Raw genomic sequence first — 19,148 nt, 5'->3', positions numbered from 1 at the left:
CAGTGCGGGGCTTGAACTCACGAACCGTGAGATCATGACCTGAGCCGAAGTCGGACGCTCAACCCGACGGAGCCCCCCAGGCGCCCCTGGACTCTTGTTTTATTTATGAGCCAAAGTGTCTACAAGGAATGGTACTACCACAGAATCAATTCTCAGTATGGAAAGCTTGACCCAGTGGTTGGGTTTGTAGACAGTAATTTATGTGATAGAATTCCAGCTCCACCAAAGGACTTGGATAGTCCTGTAGGAGTCCATGGTAGGAACTCTGGAATTCGGATTTCCCATTATATACAGATTTTGATGAGAGTCTGAAAGGCGTCTGTTACTTTCCACGGACGTGGTTTCTTGGGCTGGGCCGTGATACGGCAGGACCGATAAGTGTGTGAGCCAGGAAGGACACCCCCACCAGACCCGTTGCCACAGGGAACGCGTTGGCACGTACAGGTCGACTGCTCTTTGAGGTCCACGCAAATCCGATGTAGACACTTACCCATCAGCCTCTGGGTGATACTACGACTGGCCTGCAGGGACGGGTGCCGCGACCAACAGCTGCTGTTGGGGACGCTGTGACCGGCAGATGGAGTGTCATCCTGGGAAATGTGCTCGGGTGGGCACAGATCTGGGGGACAATGTACTCACTAGTCCCTGAGCACCTCTAATGACTCGTCTGGAAACAGGGCCTTCTGGAGAGTTGGAGCGAGCAGGCCGAGGTCTACAAAACTCTCCCTTTGCAGAGTGTGTGCAGACGCCAGGCAATCGGTGGGCAGATCCCAGTCATCTCAGGACTTCTCAGAGGTGTCCTCTGTGGACACTGGCTGTGGATGAATTCTAACGGGCCCTGTCGCGGGCACCGTGCCCAGTGCCCGAGGAGAGCTGGTCCCCAAGAAGCCATGCTCCTGCGGTCAACACATGTGCATCCAACCTTGACTGCAGTTAGAGGGGAGGGGTGCCGGGGGGGAGGGGAGCGTTTGCGGCTGGCCCCTGCAACGGGGGCCCTGTGGTTTCCGCCCCGGTGGGCGTGGTTGAGTGTGGGTGTCAGGGGCGCGGCGCGGGGTGGGGGTGTGCGTTGGCAGGACACGTGTCCTTGTCAGATTCACTGAGTCGCCCTCACCCTTGCTGGAATGAGGGAAGCCACGTCAGAGAGGTTGGAGGGTGGAAAGTAAGGCGTTAACGGGAGAGAGAACGTGAGTCCGTGGAGCCAGGGGGCCGACCCGTGTCAGCCCCGCTTCCCCACAGGCGGGGTGGGGGGGCGGTGTGCGAGTGAAGGGTGAAGCAGGGAGGTCGCTTGGGGGGTGGGCGTTGGAAAGGCACCAGGCAGGAATGAAGAAGGGATCTCCGAAACACAAAAGAAGATGAAGACTTTGCAAGCGGAAAGCTGGAAAAGGTGTGGGAACTCACAGCTCAGAAGTTGCGGCAAAGAAAAAAGTTCCTGGGTGGCAGTGGGATGACGTTTATGTTAGGGTGCAGTCCCCCGTCGCCCCTGCGCTCGTGGGTGCTCAGAGCCCCCCACCCCCCAACCGGGAGGTGGGCGGTGTGCCGCGACGACAGGCACGTGATCTGATTCCACCGGATCTGATCTGGTACCATCCATGGTTGTGAAAATAGAAAATATGCCCCTACCTGCTTGAGTGGGCACAGAAAATTTCTGGAAGGCTCTTTCAGCCCCTGATAAGAGAGGTCACCTCTGGGGAGCAGGACTCACAGGTTGGACCCCCGGAGAAACTGGGCAGGAGGGCTTGAGTGAGAGCCGTGTTCATGATACTGTTGTCATAATTCACCCTTTCTTATTGTTTGTCTGTCTCATTTAAGAAAACAAGTAGCCCTTGCTTAACAAAATCTATCTGTAATGCTGAGAGTCTGGTAAAATATATTCACAGAGGATTTATTGAAAGGAAGAAAGACAGAAAGAGGAAGGAAGGGAGGGAGGGAAGGAAGGAAGGAAGAGTGAGGGGAAGGAAGGAAGAGTGAGGGGAAGGAAGGAGGAGTGAGGGGAAGGAAGGAAGAAGGGAGGGAGGGAAGAAAGAGGAAGGAAGGAAGGAAGGAAGGAAAGAGGGAGGGAAGAAAGGATGGAGGGCAGGAGGGAAGGAAGGAAGGAAGAGAGGGGAAGGAAGGAGGGAGGGAGGGAAGAAAGTGGAAGGAAGGAAGGAAAGAGGGAGGGAAGAAAGGATGGAGGGCAGGAGGGAAGGAAGGAAGAGAGAGGGGAAGGAAGGAAGGAGGGAGGGAAGAAACGAAGGAAGGAAGGAGGGAAAGAGGGAGGGAGGAAGAGAGAAATGAAGGAGCACGCAAACCCTTATCCTGGAGCTTGGTCAAGGCTGGTAAGGCAGGTTTCACTCAGGACCCACTCCAGTGGGTGTCAGGACACTGCGTGGGGTTTTGTGTAGGGCACGAAGACTGGCCTCAATTCCAGATCCAGCAAGGAAAAGTGGGGACTCACAGCCAAGGAGTAGTGGGGGTCCATGGGTTGGAAATTACTAAGAGGACACACCGGGCTAAGGTCGGTCTGGGTTCTGGCTAAATCGACCTAGCAGGATTCCTGCTGAAGGCACAATGGGGCGATGAGACATCCCCTGGGAGATGGTGGGGGACCAGGAGCCCGCCAAATATTGAGGGTGATCAGATATCGCAGGGCGGGGGATTCTGGCTGAACCTGGCAGGATTCCTGCGCACTTGGGCAGTGCAGAGGTGGACGTGGAAGTCTACAAGCTGAGGCCCAGTTGGGAAGGTTTAGGGGAGCCCGGGGAAATTGGGTCCAGGAGTGACACCGTCAGTTCTCGAAGGAAAACATGGCCACATACATGCGGTGGGGTCCGTGTGAACAGGTTTACAGGGTGACTGCACGCAGATGTAGGGGTGTTTTTATGTTGTGTTAAAAAATAGGTCCGTACCAATCTAGAAAGATACGTTTCATAATTTGTTGTTGTTGTTGTTTTTTAATGTTTGGAACGTCTGTGGAATGGGCCAGGAATCTCATGAGAAACTATCAGATTGTAGGAGCAACAGCTGTTCTGGTTATTGTTGCCTCTGATGGAGGAGAGAGACACCGGAAGGAGCATAACATTTTCGTGGCCTGTCTTCGCTGTCGTACAGTTTTCACAATCTGGTGTTTCTAAGCTCACCGTTCCAGTGAAAACAGCTGCGTGCTGAAGTGGCTGGATAGGATTTAAGAAGTACCGGTGGTTGGTCGGGGGGCCAGTGTAGACATGTCCGAATCCAGGAGAGCGTGGGTGGCCCGGTGAGGGGTGGGGAGGTGTGGGAGGAAGCAGGGAGGGGGCTCATCTGCAGGGGAACCAAGAGAAATGGCAGGGTCCTAATGAATGAGACGAGGTAACGTCATTGCACGTCGATTTCCATCGTCACCCACGTCGCGTGATTCCACGGTCCCGGGTGGTAAAAGTCTCCGTTTATTTTATTCACAGGTTGTACTCCGACTATCTCTACTTTGCAAGTTCGAATAAATCTGCTGATGACTTCCATGAGAAAGTGACCGAAGCTGTGCAGCTGTTTGAGAATTGCATGCTCGATTATTCCCTGCGTGCCTGCGTCTACAACAACACCCTCAACAATGCCATGCCTGTGCGTATCCCGGAAGCCGGCCCCCTTACAGAGCAGGCCACTTGGTGGTTATTATGCAGGTGGCATGGTGGATGGGATTTTAGCATATAAACGCAGAGAAGCATTTTAATGTGCAAACGCCTCTCCCCATGCCTCTGAGCAGTGGTGGCTAGTGCACAAACAAATACGCACGGACATAAAAATTGTATAGAAAGGCTGGGCCCTTTCGGCTGGCACCAGGCTCTCTTCCCTGCTCATCTCCCCATTGCAATGCTCTCTCCTCCCCCTGCAGAGAATGAGGGCACATTTAGGGAGACTGCCATTCAGTGAGGCTCCAAAAACCCACCCTGCAATTAGGATTGGCAGACGCGGGGACCCAGCTCTCGAATCGTCTTAAGCATCGTTCCCTGATCGATGGCGGATTGTTTTGGTGGTTTAACGAATCACCCACCGGTGACTTTCAGTGTTCCTGCGACAGGGCCTAAATGGGAAACTATCTCCCGTTGATCTCTCTTTTGCTTTTCTCTTACTTGCCTTCAGGAATGTGGCTGTACATTTCTTGCCTTTTTTTCTCTTTATGCAGAAGAAGCTGTTGGTGGTGAATTCAGCACCCTTCAGCTGGGGGTGGTTTTCTACCGCATAGCACCCTGGGTTGCCTGCCTTTTCAGCAGATTGGTGCTGCCGGAGAGCCTAACACAGTGAAGCTGGTGCTGCCCCTGTCCCGGGGCGTGGTTCACCGCTGCTCTGCGGAGCGCAGCATGTGGGACGGCACAGACCGATGTGCTCGAGGTGGAGGCTGGGAACCCTCTGGGCGTGGGGTGCTCAGGGTCAAGAGGTTTCCCTCCCTCTTCCTTGTTCTCAAGGCCGTCGTATCTGGAACGCAGGGTCCTGGTTCCGGCAGGATGCGCAGAGGCAGCGGGTTGGATTGAGGCTGGAGTTTTCAGTGTGTCAGAGAAGATGCGGACAGGGGCACAGATAAACCTAGAATCTGCCCAGCGGCACAGGGTGGGGGAATGGCTTTTGGAGCCAGACAGAGGTGTGGGTTCGCTTCCCAGCTGGGGCGTTTACTAAGCTGTGTGACTCTGGACAGTCGTTTTAGCTTCTCTGAGACGCCATTGCTTCGTCCTCAAATCGGGTAATAAGACTGCCGTTCCAGGCTGTTGTAAAGGTCAGAGTGATAGTCCCTTTGTGCGTAGGGGAGAAATGAAGAACCCTTGTCCTGCAGCCATCTTAGAGTTGCCGGTCCGGGCCCTGTGAATTAGACCGACAAAAGACAAATTAACAAGAGGGAGAAAAACTGCAAGTTTATTAACAGGTGTGTTGCACCCGTGCGTGATGAGTAGCTCAGAGGGACGGTTAGAACTCAGGCTTGTGTAACGTCCCAACAGGAGAAAAGGACATTTGTAGAGAGGTGACCGGACAAAGCAAGAGGACTTTGAGTTTCTAGGGCAGCAAATCGTGGGAAGGCAGGTAAACGTATGGGGGAGCTAATGGCTGATAAGGGCTAGTTTCATCGAGGTTTGTTATGTCACATCCTCTGATGCTGTCTTAAGGCTGATAAAGGTCTAGGGTTGTCTCCAGTGATTAATTTGGTCCGTCCTGGTGGAGAGGGGAGGAAGGGCACCCTGACAAATTTATGTACGGCTTGGAGGCAAATAGGGTGAGGGCGGAGAGCTTTTCTTATGTTTGTGTTTCTTCTCAGTTGCCTTGGGCTCAAAATAATCCTCATGCCAAAGTGGTATATTTCGGGGCAGCGTGTTCTGCCTCCCTGCACATGCATTCGTCATTTGACCGTGTCTGTGCATGGGAGGGCAGCCGTGACAGGACAGGCCTGGTCCTCGTGCCCCCGGGCTGTCCCAGTCCTGGCAGGGAGAGTGACCTAGCAGCTGGGGCAGGAGCCCTGGCTCCCAGCAGAGGCCACCTGAACACGAGGCACCAGGGGAACGTCTAGGAAAGGCAGTGTTTGTGCCGAGGCCTGAAGGATGACGGGCTGGGGACGTGGAGGTGGTGATCTGTCCAGGTGCAGGGAGCAGCTCGGGCAGAGGCCGAAGAGTTAAGCACGGAGAGCGTTTGCTACAGCTGGGCACAGCACATGGTTGCGTGGGTGGTGGGGCGACGGTAAGAGGTGGGTGTGAGCCTTGGAAGTCTGGCCTGACACGGGTCCCCAGGGAGGGTTTAACAGTCGTAGCAAATCTGTGTTTCAGAAAGATGCCTGATGTGTGGTGCCCAGGGCTGGCGGGGTGTCTCCCAGAGACGGGGAGGCCAGGGTGGGGGTGGGATGGGGTTTCTGTAAGAGAACTGGGGGCTGAGTCAGGGTAGGAGACGGTGGAAGTTTCTAGAAACAATTAGGAGGACTAGAAAAAGGACGTGGACAGGGGTTGGACTGGATCGGATCAAGCGGTGGGATGATGGGGAAGCCACGTGTTTGCCGGCCGGCAGGCTGAGTGCAGCATTTGCTTCAAAATGGCTCTGGTTCTTAGCTGTTGCTTTTTAGTATGATTGTTCATGACCGTGAGGGTCATCTGTGCAGGGCCTGCAGGAGAGAAGAGCCACTACCTGGAGATGTTTCTTGAAACTTCCTAGGTGTGGCGTGGTTTGGGGACTGGCCTCATTCACAGCTGAGACTTGATTCGTCTCCAAGGGCATACAGTGGGTGCCGACTCTGTGCTCAGCACCGTGCTCAGTGCCGGAAGAAGCACCGCCCTGGGGTGACCTGGAAGGGAGAGGGAGGGGGCGGGAGGCAGAACAGGGAGAGTTGAGGTGATGCGTCCAGCTGGTGTGGTTCAGAGAAGGTGCTGGAACCGTCCTCTTCCAGGCCGTGTTACTACTGAGTTCTCTCTTCAAGAGGTTATGTGGCAGGTGCTCCAAAAGGGAGGGATAGGCGAGGGCTTTGCTTCGGGGCCCTTCTACAAGGGAGCGCCCCAAGCTGGCTGGATTTGGAAAAGGGCAGGGCGAGGCAGGGCCGGGCAGAGCTCCTGACTGTGAGGCTTATTTCAGTGGCATTTCAGTGGCTTCACGTCGTGTTTCTGTCCCAGGAGAGTGTCTGATGTACACGTGCAGTCTGAGCCCGGGGCCCGCTGCACCGCCCGGAGCTCGCCGGGCCAGCGCCTCGGCACAGTCAGGGCCACGGGGACAGAGCTGGCCGGATGCAGGTCTCACCTGCCTTTGAATAGGTTTCTAGGAGGCGAGATTTCCACAGCCACTGTGTCCCACAGACAAGACCCCTCCGCTGCCCTGTTGGCCTCCAGCTGGGAACCCTGAAACATGACAGACACCGGGTGATCAGTACACAGGAGTCGTCATGGGCCTCCACTTTGGGGTGTGCTGGAAATTCTTCCTGATCACAAGCCTTTGCCAGTGAGCGAGGGACGATGGGATCCGAGCTTTGTTCGCCGCTGATTCTGCGCCAGGCACAGTCTTGAGCTCTTCATGTTCTGTCGTCCGTGCTGCCCTGAATCCCATGCCCATTTTACAGATGAGGACACTGAGGCTCACAGACATGGACTCTCACATCCAGAGACATAGAGTGGGTAACAGGCCTAGGGTTCATCCCGGGTCCTGTGGCCTTTCGGACTCATGGCATTCCCTCCTTTCCCTGGCTAGCTCCTAAGAGCACAGGTTTGAACTGGCTTTTTCACTCGATCTCATGTTCTGCTGAGGATGGCGAGGTGGTGGCTGAGCCGACACCTTAGGTCAGAGAGAGGTGTCCGGGGGCAGGATCGGTCGACAGGACGGGGTGGGGGGCGTCACAGACGGCAGACTGGCCGTGACCCTTCAGCCCCTTGCTCACCGGGAAGAGCCAGGCAGCGAGGAGCAGTTGGAAACCCTCCTCTTGGGCACGAACCTTCAATTCTGGGGTGAGGGACGCAAATCTCCCTCCAGCTGTGAGTCCCAGCTCAGCCACAGCGCAGGGAGGGAGAGCTTTTTCAAACATCGGCGGACCCTGGTGCCACCCTTCCTGAGACATCCCCTGCCTTCCAGCAGCACTGGAGTGCACCAGCCGGCCCCCGCCTCCTTCTCCACCTCCTCCCAGCCACCCCCTCTCTGTCACTGCTCTCTGCAGCCACACTCTCTCCTGTTAGAGGACCTAACAGCCTCTGGCCTCGGATCGGGGGTTCGCGAAGCAGGGTTCCGGCAGCGTCAGCATCCGCGGGGATCTTGTCAGCAGTGGGACCCTCAGGCTCAGCCCCGGCCCACAGAAGACAGCAGCTGGGGGGGTGGGCCCATCAGTCTGTCTAGCACCTTCCAGGCGGATTGGAGAGACCGGTTCCAGCCCCTTTCCCTGGAACGTGCTTCCCCTGGGTTTCTTATCCTGTGGGTCTTACTGACCTCCGTTTTCTCTCTCCACCCCAGTTGTTTCCCTGCAGCATGGATCACAACTGGTGGCTGCAGGTTGTTTCTTCAGCAGCTCGGCTCTGTGTCCCCCACGAGGTTCCAGGCTCCGTGAGGCCGGGGGCCACGTCTCTTACATAGCCACACGTCTCCATTGCCTAGGGGGGTACCTGCATGTAGCATGCACTCGGCTGTTTGCAGAATGAATGAATGAATGAATGGGGAGTTTTTGAGACTAGCGGATACCGGGTAGGCTGTGTAGGGTGTTTCACCTAAACCCCTAATCGGGAACCGAGAGTCTCGGCATGGAGCCTGTCTGGAAGGAGCCCCGCACCCACCCCTCCCGGGCTCTTTCCCTGTGTGGCAGGAAAAGCCCCGGTGGCGGGGACCCGGTGTCAGCTCAGGGTGCCGCTGGGTGCCCCCCCAGCTGACCGCGGGCAGGCCCCCACCCCTCCCTGGGCTTCCATTTTTCCAGCAAGAGTTGGCCGCGGCAGATAACCTCAAAGGCTTCTCTCAGCTCTGCTGTCTTGTAATTTTACATCTATCAGACACTTCCCCTAAATGCCGTTTTTATCTTCGCGCCGTTTGGATCCTCCGGCCTCTGCCGGGAAAGGTGAAGAAACACCGCTCCAAGTGGGCCCGTCTTGGGTTTGTGTCGATGGCGCACGGTTGTGGTAACGATGCTGCGTGCACCGGGAGGCGTCACTCAGGGTGACCGGAGCTTTCCTGGAGTGGGGAGGGGGGGAGGGAGGGGGAGGAAGAAGGGGGACCAGGGCTGGCCAGAAGGGGAGGTGTTCAGGGGAGCCTCCTCGCCTCCTGTGGCCTGCAGAGCCCCGCGGGGTTTGTTCCCTGCCCTGCCGCCGCCCCCCCCCCCCCCCCCCCGCCAGGACCGTCCCTTCCCGCGAAGGAAGGCCTTGCTGCAGGAGGCTTCAGCCCGCGGGTCTTTGTGCTGGGGGGTTCTGCCCACGGAGGGAGCCGACAGGCTTTCAGAGAAATAGTCTGTCACCTGTGGCCAGGTCAGGAATGCGTTCCGGCTGCTGTATCATGCCCCCCCCCCCCCCATCCCCACCACAAACACCAGCTTCTGTCCTTCTAGAAAGTTCTCAAGCTGCACAGGCAGGTTCTCCGGAAGATCACCCTCGTGAGGCTGGCCCTCCCTGGGAGGGCCCGGCCAGCGAGCCCGACAGAGACTTGACCTGCTCTGTGAGGCCAATGACTCCAGAAGGCACGCTCGTTACGGTCTGCTTGTGTTAGGGGTGCCGCACGCGTGATTTCTGAGGCTGGCACGTACTCGTTCTCTCTCCGGCTTTGGTCCAGCTCGGGGGGTCTTCTTTAGGGGCCGGCGCGTGAGGCAGCAACAACCCCAGGGGGACAGGAGGCAGCTAATGAATTCTGGAGACCGCTTATCGCTTCTCACTGTTTATCTTCCTCCGCATCCTCCTACCTGATTAGAAAAAGAAGGAAGTGGGAAAAGACTAGCGAGAGATGAGACTAGTCGGCTTCTGTACGTATTTTGTCAAACGTTTCACCGCCCTGCCACCACCGTGTCCGGCACGTCGCCCGAGGAACACCGGAGCCCGGCAGGCTGGAGGAGCCCCAGGTCGGGCTGGGAGGGAGAGAGGGACCCTGAAGGGAGAGCGTCTGTCTACGCAGCTGAGCGGCTGAGGCTGGGAGGGGGCGCCTGGGGGCCGAGCGCAAGCCAGACCAAGGGCTCCCCACGCTCGGAGGGCAGGCAGGCTGGGAGTGGGGCCCGAGGGGCCAGGCCAGCAGGTGGGGCAGCTCGCACTGGTGACGGGCCAGGGGTGGGTGCTCGGGAGACCAGACGGGAGCACCGGTTAGGAGGCTGTGACAACTGGGTCTGACCGGAGGGGCTGGCGTGGAGCTAGGCAGAGGCAGCAGGTGGAAACATGGGAAGGTCGCAGAGGCAGAGCGGCAGACCGGAAATGGGGCTGGGTCCCCAGGACTTGGGGGAGGGCGGGGGGCCCAGGAGAAAGGGGCTGCGGGCGGAAGGGGAGAGCTCTGGTGTTTTCCCGAAGCTTTGAAGAGCTGAGCAGCAGCTGTGAAGTCAGAGGGAACGTCCCACGGCCACTCTCGTTTCTGACATGTTTGTAAGGCAGGGGGTCCCCCAAACCACTTTGGGTTCAGTAGCTCCCCGGAAGGAATCGCAGGACTCACTGAAGACCATGCTTCCAGCAGAGAAGGGACACCCACTGAACCGCACCCCCCTCCCCCCCACTCCCACCCAGGGAAGGAGCACATGTGGCCACACACAGCATTGCCATTCGGGGACGCCCACCCGAGCCTGTGGTGCCCGGAGTATTTACTGGGACTCAGTCACATGCCATCCGCCTGGCTGGCCTTTACCGTCCAGTCCCTGCTGCAGGCCAGACCGATCCCCTGTCAGTCAGTCTCACTGTTTACTCTCCGGTGGCCAGATGCCCCAGGCCAGCCAAGCCACTTATCAGGCAGATCATCCCAGGTGGCCTAGAGGTCACCTCCCAGGAGCCGAGGCCAGAGGCCAGACTTCCTTTGGGTAAGGTGAATTCACCGCGCAAGCTTGCAGCCTGGCGTGAGAGAAGGCGCGGGAGGACGTCACCCCGGGCGTGGAGGTGGGAAGGAGTGGCTGTGCGTGACACTGCTTTCTTTGGATGTACACACGGCCCCCTGGTCACGGACGCCCAGGTGGCACCAGGCACGGGGCGGTTCACTCACCTGGCTTGTTTCTGAGGTGTTGAACGTGGTTTTCGTGGCTGTCGTGTGCTGGGTGTAGGAGCAGAAACAGCCAGGGTATCGTGCAAAGAACGTTTGCGCTGTTCACGGGTACAGCCTTGACCTCTTCCTTCACCTGAGTCTCTACTGGAACGTGTTGCGGAGCCACCTCCAGGGTTGTCATGAGAATTAACTGTGACCTTAAGTAGGTCACACACAGAAGTGTGTGAGGAGCTCAGAACCCTTCCTGAAGACTCAAGAAAGCATGGCGTTTAAAATCTATCCTTTGGGGGCGCCTGGGTGGCTCAGTCCGTGAAGCGTCTGACTTTAGCCTCAGGTCATGATCTTGTGGTTCGTGAGTTCGAGCCCGCATCGGGCTCTGTGCTGACAGCTTGGAGCCTGGAGGCTGCTTCAGATTGTGTCTCCCTCTCTCTCTGCCCCTCCCCTGCTTGCACTCTGTCCCTGTCTCTCCAAAATGAATAAATGTTTAAAAAAATTAAAAAACAGGGGCGCCTGGGTGGCTCAGTCGGTTGAGCGTCTGACTTTGGCTCGGGTCATGATCTCACGGGTGGTGGGTTCGAGCCCCGTGTTGGGCTCCATGCCGACAGCTTGGAGCCTGGAGCCTGCTTCAGATTCCGTGTCTCGCCCCCCCCCCCGGTCCCTCCCCTGCTCACGTTCTGTCTCTCAAAAACAAATAAACATTAAAAAAAATAAAATAAAATCCATCCTTTGAAGGCAGTTGTTTGCTCGGGCAACTCTTTTGGTGCTGGTTTGTACTCAGGCCTCGTACGTTTGGAAAAGCGTTAGGGAAATTACTCCCGAAGTGATGCCCGCCTTCTCCTTGGTTCTAGGTGAGGCTCCAGGTCGGTCTGTATGCTGTGTACCTTCTGGACTGGCTCACCGTGTTTAATAAAGAACAGTTTCTCGTCCTTCGCCTGGAAGACCACGCCTCCAACGTCAAGTACACCATGCACAGGGTCTTCCAGTTCCTCAACCTTGGTATGAATGTCACGCTGGTGGCCCGGGAGCAGGCATGAGCTCTGTGGACACTGGCTGTCCGCGGTGCTCTCTGAGTCGCAGACAGACTCTGCGCACCGGGCGGGCCGGGCCGGGCCGGGCGGCTGGTTCGGTACGTGCTTTTCAGGCGCGGGGCCTGGTGCCGGGGTGGGGGGAGGGGGTCCCTCATCTGGGAGGTTCTAGCCCAGCAGAGGAAGAGAGGAGGAAGCTACCGATAGCCAAGGCACTGGCAGAGTGACGGTTGATTCGTATACGTGCCTCCGGGGTCCCAGGAGGAATGGTGGAAGGGGTCATGGAAGGAGTGGTCTGCGAGCTGAGTCTTTGGGCTGGGCGACATGTCAGAGCATGGCCGGAACGGTCTTGCAGAGGCCACAGGCTTGGAGGAGGGAGTGGACGGGTCATGGCATGCTCTCAGGTTTTGGGGGGCCCCTAGAGTCAGGGCCACGTGGCCACCTTCCTCTAGGAGAGTCCACTGCCAGTGGCCAGGGTGATGGCTTGTAGGGGTGGGTCTCTGGGCACAGAGGGCTGCCCACGTGGATGGGCACCCAAGGACTGCCAGAGCTCAAGCACTCCTGCAGCCCCATCTAATGATCTGGCCTAGGAATTCTGTTGATGGCATATTCCTTAAAATCTGTTTACCCTCCACTGGCCTCAGAATCCTTTCGTCATAGTGGTAGGAGGGAGTGTGATTGCTTTTTCCTCTGAAGGCCTAGAACCATTTTCCTTGGAGTGGGTCCCTAGTAGACTCTGCTGTGTTGGTGAGCTTGACTTTAGTCTCTGAGATGGACAGTGAGGCCAGTTCTGTTCCTTCTGCTGCACGCACCCCAGCGACACCGGAATATGGTTTTTCTGTGTAAGGGCTCAGGACTTTGGCCCGATCCCGAGGGCCTGGCACAAAGTGGCCTGAGTGGTGATCTGGTCGGTTAAGCCAGTGAGGGACTAATGGTCCAGGGGGCTGGGGATAGAGGTGGCTGGCTTGTTCCCGGGCCTCTCCCCACTGATCTTGGTGCAGGTGGAGGTTCAGCTTATAGGGTCTCTGGGCACAGGTGGCCTTCCTGCCCCACCACCCCCACGGCCACGATACGGCACAACACACAGGGTGAAATATGGCCCAGCCACAGGCCCTTTGCATCAGCAGCCTGAAGCAGAAATGACACTGGCAGGACTCCAGCAGGCTGGTTAGTAGGAAAATCTAAGCACATGGACTGTGCCTGGCAGCTCGCACAGTTATCCACGGACAGGCTGACGGCCACGGGAGCCAGCCCTTTGTGGGTATTTGGCACTGAGACCGGGAGGAGGTGAGGCTCAGGGGAGGCTGCCTCCCAGAGCCGCAGCTGCACTTCTGCGGGCAGGTGTCCAGCCCCAGGCCGGACAGCACCTGCTCCTTCGCGATGGCACGCTGCCACTTTCCGTCCTCAGCAACTCCTGGACCAGGACGGGTCTGGCCAGAGGACCGAGCACTCTTGAGGGGAGGGGAACTCCTGGCCCAACACGAAGCACGGCTGGGAGTTTTGCGAAGCTCCTTCCTGCCGCACCTCCTGCTTCACAGTCTTTTCTTTGTGTTCCAGGACCCCTAGGTGAGAAACAAGAGACCCTGATGACAAAGAGCCCCGCGTCCAACGCGCGACGTCCCGAGGACCGGAACCTGGGCCCCATGTGGCCGGTCACCCAAAAGATCCTGCAGGACTTCTACGGGCCCTTCAACGCCAGGCTGGCCCAGGTGCTCGCCGACGAGGCGTTCGCCTGGAAGAAGACCTGAGGGTCGGGGTCCCCCTGCGGTTTCCACTGTTACCGTGATTTAAAAATCTCTCTTTGGGGGGCGGGGCCCTCTTCCTCATCAGCCTGGAGAAAACCCCAAGATGATTCTTCTTCCCCTTCCTAGGCACCTGTTTAGTATAACCGTTTGTGGTGTGAAACAACCTGGCAACTGACCCTTCACGGGGCTCCGCCATCCCGGGCCATTGGAAACTCCACTTGGGAACCGTTCCCTCCTGCGGCACAGTGGCCGGGCCGCGGGGTCCAGGCGGGGGGGGTGGGGGGGGGGGGGGCGGGGGGCACCAGGCGGGGTGTGGGGGGGCGGGAAGGAAGCGCGGCTGGGGGCTGACAGTGTGGGATCCGAGTGAGCGCACTGGAGGTCACGTCGCCACGCCGGAGGTCGCGCCATCACGCTAGAGGTCACGCCACGACACTGTCCGAGTTAACGCTTCCGTTCGGTCCTGAAACACCGGTCGGGCCAATACCTTCATTTGGGCAGAGCGAGGAGACAGACGCTTTCCTTTTTTCTCTTTGACTCCGAGGTCCGCCCTTTCTTCTCTTCAGATCTGAACCTTGTTAACTTCACTTTTACGAAAGAGAACAAAAAGCCCGAGCACATTCATCTCGGACCCCTCCCGTCCTGTCCTGGTGTTACTTACGTTTAACCAGAACACGAATGTTTCAGACGAACCATTCCTGCATTTCACCAGCCGTAGCTCCTTTTCTGCCACTTTTGAGGGCTTCTCGAGAGCTCATGTAACCTCTTCCCAGAACCTGGGGCGAGTTTGTAATCGGGATACAAACTCAGCTTATAATTAGAAGGGAAATTTCTGCTTTAATGCCACACTGAGCAACTTCAAGGAACTGAACTCTCCGTGGGAAATCTAGGTGTCCTGGACCCTCCTCACGCACACGAGGTCGTCAGACCCGGAGGGTGTGTGAACTTCTAGCTGTGGCCACAGACAGGCCCCGTCGCTCTGCCCGCCCCCTGGAAGCAGCTCCTTGCCCACATTCTCCGCCCCGTGTGGCCAGAGGCCCTCCCCGTTTCCGCAAACTACAAGACACGTGTGTCCCGAGGCAGAAACCGCGAGCCACACGTGGGTGTGCTGCGATTCTTCATGGGACCTTCCGGGCCGCTCGACCGCCTGGCCCACCAACGGATGGCCTCACGGTCTCGTCGTTTCTCGGAGGTGATGGCGAGAGACTGAAGAGGGGGCTGGAGCCCCGGGTGCGAACTCGGGGAAGCTTCGCACCGGAGTGTTTGCAAGGTGAACCAGAACCTTCCGGGCAGGGTCCCCTACACCAGAGTCAGGAAGCGCAAACATGCAGGTGTCCGGCCGTCACGCGCAGACGTGAGGATTTGCTCAGCTCTCCAGCCCCGGAGCCGTCACCTCTATGCCATCAGAGGTGGGAGGCACAGCCCTCCGGGAGGTGCGGGGAGGGCCTTCCGTCCGCATGGCACGGCCGAGCTGTTTCTGCTGCTGAAGACCCGCTTTCTGGGACAGCAACCCCCCCGCCCGCATCTCTCGCGGCCGGCAGGGAGTCTGGCCGGAGCACAAGGGAGCTGCGGGGAGATCTCACTTTCAGCGTGTGTGTGTGTATTTATTCGCAGTGGGGGGTGTTGTGTGCGCGTGTGTGGGTCGGTTCTCTGAGTGGGTTCCCTTCCTGTTGTGCCGCTGATGAGGCGCCCCTGCTCTGGACGCGGCCCTTCCGTGGATGAATTTCCCTGCCAATTACCTTGTCGTTTTCAGTACGTGTTTTGCTGTCCCACCCCAGCCATAATTACAACACAGGATTTTTCCTACACGCTCCTATGCATGTGAATAACATGCAGTGTAATTCTGCTTCTTACAGAAGTATTACTGGAGGTATTATTTCCAATATTATTTGGTTTATTATACAAATCTTTTTATATACGCAGGCCCAGCCCTTCCGTGCCAATCTGTGCCATCCGGACAGTCTCTCTCAAGGGGCCTCTCTCCAGAGGGCATGTCTGTTGCCTTTGCTTTCTCACGTTCAGGCCCGGTTCCCGTTGACAGTGCAGGTGCCGTTCCGAGCGGCGGTCCTGGGGGCTTGTCATCCAAAACCAAAGTGAAACGGAGCATTTCTCATGACCTGGTATTGAAGTTACTTTGTGTCCCCAAAGCTGTATATCGGATTGTACTCCATTGTACGCCCTTAGTAGTGGAAGGTATGTTAAGTGAACCAGTTATGCTGTATTTTTATTAATATTGAACATAATTAAACGTGGACCCCTGTGACCCGTCCCTGGGCATGCATGCTGTTCCTCACCCCACCCCCCCAAGCACTCGTGCTAAGTTCTCCATGGTGTCTGCTGTGCACGAATGAATCTCAGAAGTAGTTCAGAGTCTGAGCTGCGTGCTTTCTGTGCACGCTGCGTGAGGGGACCTACGGCATATGGTGACGGGGAGAGAGACTGTCAGAGGAGGAAGGGCTTCAACGTTATCGGTGACTCCCCACCAGAGGCCTCCCGTGGGTGTGAGTCAGGGTCCCAGGGCCGGCCCTGCCCGTAGACCAGCCTAACGCGGTCGTCAGACATTTGGATTTGAAGGGTGGGGTGACCACAGGCAGGCCCAGCCCTTCTGTGCCAGTCGGTGCCATCCAGACAGTCTCTCTCAAGGGGCCTTTCTCCAGAGGGCATGTCGGTTGCCTCTGCTTTGCTTTCTCCTGTTCGGGCCCGGTTCCCGTTGACGGCACGGGGTGCTGTTCCAAAACAGCGGTCCTCGAGCCTGTCATCCAAAACCAAAGTGAAAGGGAGCATCCTAGACTGTTGTCATCATGGCTGCTTCCTTCATTTCTGGGCCCAGGCCTGGCCCTGGGGGACAGTGATTTTGAGACTCCTGGTGTTCGCTGGGTGTGTGTCACTGTCATTAGGCCACTCAGGGGTCCCTTGGCTGCACTGGGATGGGCAAGCCTGTGGGAGGAGATGGGGTTGTCTCAAGTTTGCGGTTCTGGAGGCCTGGGGCCAGCATGGGCCATGGTCCCCTAGTTCTGAAAAGACCACCCTGGGAGCGTCCCTCTCCAGCACTGCTCCCCATAGTGGTGCATTGTAGGCAGGGGGCCAGTGAGTCCAGACCTGGAAAGAGGAGGAGCCCATCTCTTGATGAGGGAGCCAGGAACAGCGTGGCTGAGCAGAGAAAATCCGGCCTGCGAGGAGAAAGGGGGCGGGTGGGACACGACGGGGCAGGATGGACGGGTGAGTCTCCAGGATTGATTGATTCCCTGTCCTGGAGCCTTTCCGGAAACCCCCTCTGCTTTGTTCCCACCCCTGCTTGGGAACCAGCTCGCGGGGAACGCAAGGACGCGGATCATCTAGATCTTCGTGTAAACCTCCCTTTGGAATGACCTCTTCCCAAATGCCCCTGTGTGGAACAGAAGCAGAGGCAGTGCTCCGGAGGAATTTCTGGTCTCAGCCCACAGGGAGGGAGGAGGGGAGGCCTTGGGTGTGGGCGGGTGTTTTCCTGATCTCCAGAGATCTCACCCTGTGGGTAGCCACTCTGCATGCAGGCGGGCGAGGCAGGTCCTGTGGAGACTTGTAGGGAGAACCTCTTCCCAGAACCCGGGGCAAGGCTCTGGCTGAGCAGCTGGGAGGGGGCAGGCCCGCTGGTGGGCCCCCGCAGCCTGAGCAGCAGCGGCCCTGGGGGAGCTGTATTACTGTCCTCCAGCTGTCGGAGCAAATTATGCCAAACTTCGGGCCTTAAAACGACACAAGTGTATTATCTGGCAGTTCTGGAGGTCGGGAAATTCAAAATCAGCCCCATGGGGCCACGGCCAAGGTGTGGGCTCTGTTCCTTCTGGAAACGCTAGGGGAGAATCTGCCTCCTGGCCTTTTCCAGCTCCTGGAGGCCGCCCCCTTCCCGCGGGCCCCGGCCTCCATCCTCGGTGCAGCACCTTCAAATCTCTGACTCTGCTTCCGTGGTTATGTTGCCCTTCTCTGTCACCCTCCCGCCCCTCAGAAAGACTCTGGTGATTACTCTGCCCGCCCCCCCCCCCCCAGGATAATGCAGGATCTTCTATCTCAGGATCATGTCTGCAAAGGCCTTTTTGCTGTGTAAGGTGACATATTTATAGGCTCCAGGGACCACGGTATGGACATCTTCAGGGGTCATTATTCAGCTGCGCATAGGAGGGTGGTCCAGCCAGCCAGTCAAGGGAGTGGGTGCCCTTGGCCTGTCCCTTGCAGCTGTGCCCTGTGGGGCCCAAGCAGGTCTGAGCGGGCAGGCGGCTGCCTAGCAGAGAACCAGACCTCCCAACGCGTCCGTCCTGAGACGCTGTGTCTCCCTGTCCAGCAGGGCCCTGCGACTGGGGTGCTCGGGACAGGGTGAGGCCAGGGCCAAAGCCCCACCTTTCTCCCAAAGTCAAAGTCATTCTTTTTGTGTGTTTCTTCAAGTGAGCCCAGGGGGCGTCCCTACCCCAGGTGGGACTGTCTGTCCATCTCTGGGTAAAAGTGATTTCTGAGCGCTGACAAGTTTTGTTTTTTCTTTATACTTTCTCGGTTCCCTAGGAGACCCACATCAGCTGCATGGGCAGTTTTGAGTTTCTGAAGTTCAGCTGTTTCCTAGTTAGTCATGCTTCAAGGGGAGCTGCTTCTGAAAGTCACAAAAATAGTTTGCGTGGTTTCTGGTCCCTGAGAGAGCCTCTGGGGGCCAGTGACCTCCATGAACTCCTGCTCCAGGGATGGCATGGGAAGGCTGACTTCCAACCTCGGTTTCATCGGCCGTGCCTCATGGCCCCAAGCTGGACCCAAGTCCACAACCTCTACTCTGTCCCTGCTCCTGAAGCCCCGCCGCCCGGGCAGTCTGGACCCTGTCTCCAGCCCCGGCCACCCCCCTGGCCGCCTTCCATCCTCCTCCTTTGCAGACGGGGCTCCCAGCACAGGTCTTGGCAGAAGGGTGGAAAACTGCAGACAGCCCAGGGTTCCTTAGGGCTGTGCAGATGGCTCCCCTAGAGCCCGCACGGGCCAGGGCTGAACACCGAGGTGGAAACGGTGGCGCCCCGGGGAAGCTGCAGCCGGCCTGCGAGGGACACCAGTTTGCCCCTCCTGAGGGTGGCTGCATCCACCAGCCAGGGGCACAGGAGACCGGACTCAGGCCCGCCCCCCTCCCTGCCACGGACTCAGGCCCGCCTATCCCCCCTCCCCCCCCCACCGATGCAGGCCCGCTCCCATGTCCTACACTGTTGGGCTTAGGGCTAAACAAGGAGCCAGACTGGTCCACTCCATGGCTGGGCAGCGTTTTGCTGGCCGCCCTGTGGGTGGGGCGCGGAGGGAGAATACGAAGGGGGCCCCCTGCCCCACCGTGAGGGGCCCCTTACTTGCGGCACAGCTTGGGGGGTAGCAGGGAGGGCCGCTGGGCATGAGGCTTTGTGGCTTGCATCTGTGCTCTGCCTGCTCTGAAAGGCCCCTTCAAAGTGGGATCTAGAAGCAGGTAGATCTGTTTCAAGGCTGAATCCGGCCCCCGCCCCCCGCCGAGTTTCATGGTTTTCCCAAGCCACGCGGGTGAGATTACGGCGGGGGACCCAGTGGCGCAGAGAAAGGCCAGGCCCAGGAAGTCGAGGTGGGAAAGTGTCCAGCTCCCCGCCCCCAAGTCTTGAGCCATTCTTCACCATTCTTCCACCAAAACGGGATGATCTGCCTTGCGCTCCCCCAAACGGCCCCCGCCAAGAGGGATGGAAGGGATGGAGGGCAAGCCCTGGGGCTGGAGCCAGGTGTGCTGGGTTCAAGTTCCAGGCGGCTGGGCTGGGTTCCTCAGTGCAGATGCAGC

The 19,148-nt window shown here is 58.0% G+C and overlaps 1 protein-coding gene across 6 annotated transcripts in view; it reads left to right on the top strand.

Annotated features, from left to right (window-relative positions):
• The window catches only part of CHST15 (carbohydrate sulfotransferase 15), a 79,449-nt gene extending 65,812 nt beyond the window's left edge, over positions 1 to 13,637 (top strand). For all 6 annotated transcript variants that reach the window (XM_053910007.1, XM_053910010.1, XM_053910012.1 and 3 more), the window contains exons 6-8: positions 3,417 to 3,573; positions 11,445 to 11,592; positions 13,179 to 13,637. In XM_053910007.1, coding sequence (XP_053765982.1) covers positions 3,417 to 3,573; positions 11,445 to 11,592; positions 13,179 to 13,369 — 496 coding nt within the window. In that variant the 3' untranslated portion in view covers positions 13,370 to 13,637. The remainder of the gene's footprint in view (positions 1 to 3,416; positions 3,574 to 11,444; positions 11,593 to 13,178) is intronic.
• The last annotated feature ends 5,511 nt before the right edge of the window (positions 13,638 to 19,148 follow it).

The sequence above is a fragment of the Panthera pardus genome, unplaced genomic scaffold, assembly GCF_024362965.1.
Source record: "Panthera pardus isolate Hobbes unplaced genomic scaffold, ASM2436296v1 HiC_scaffold_22, whole genome shotgun sequence".
Lineage (NCBI taxonomy): Eukaryota > Metazoa > Chordata > Mammalia > Carnivora > Felidae > Panthera > Panthera pardus.
This window is presented reverse-complemented; position numbering and strand designations above follow the sequence as displayed.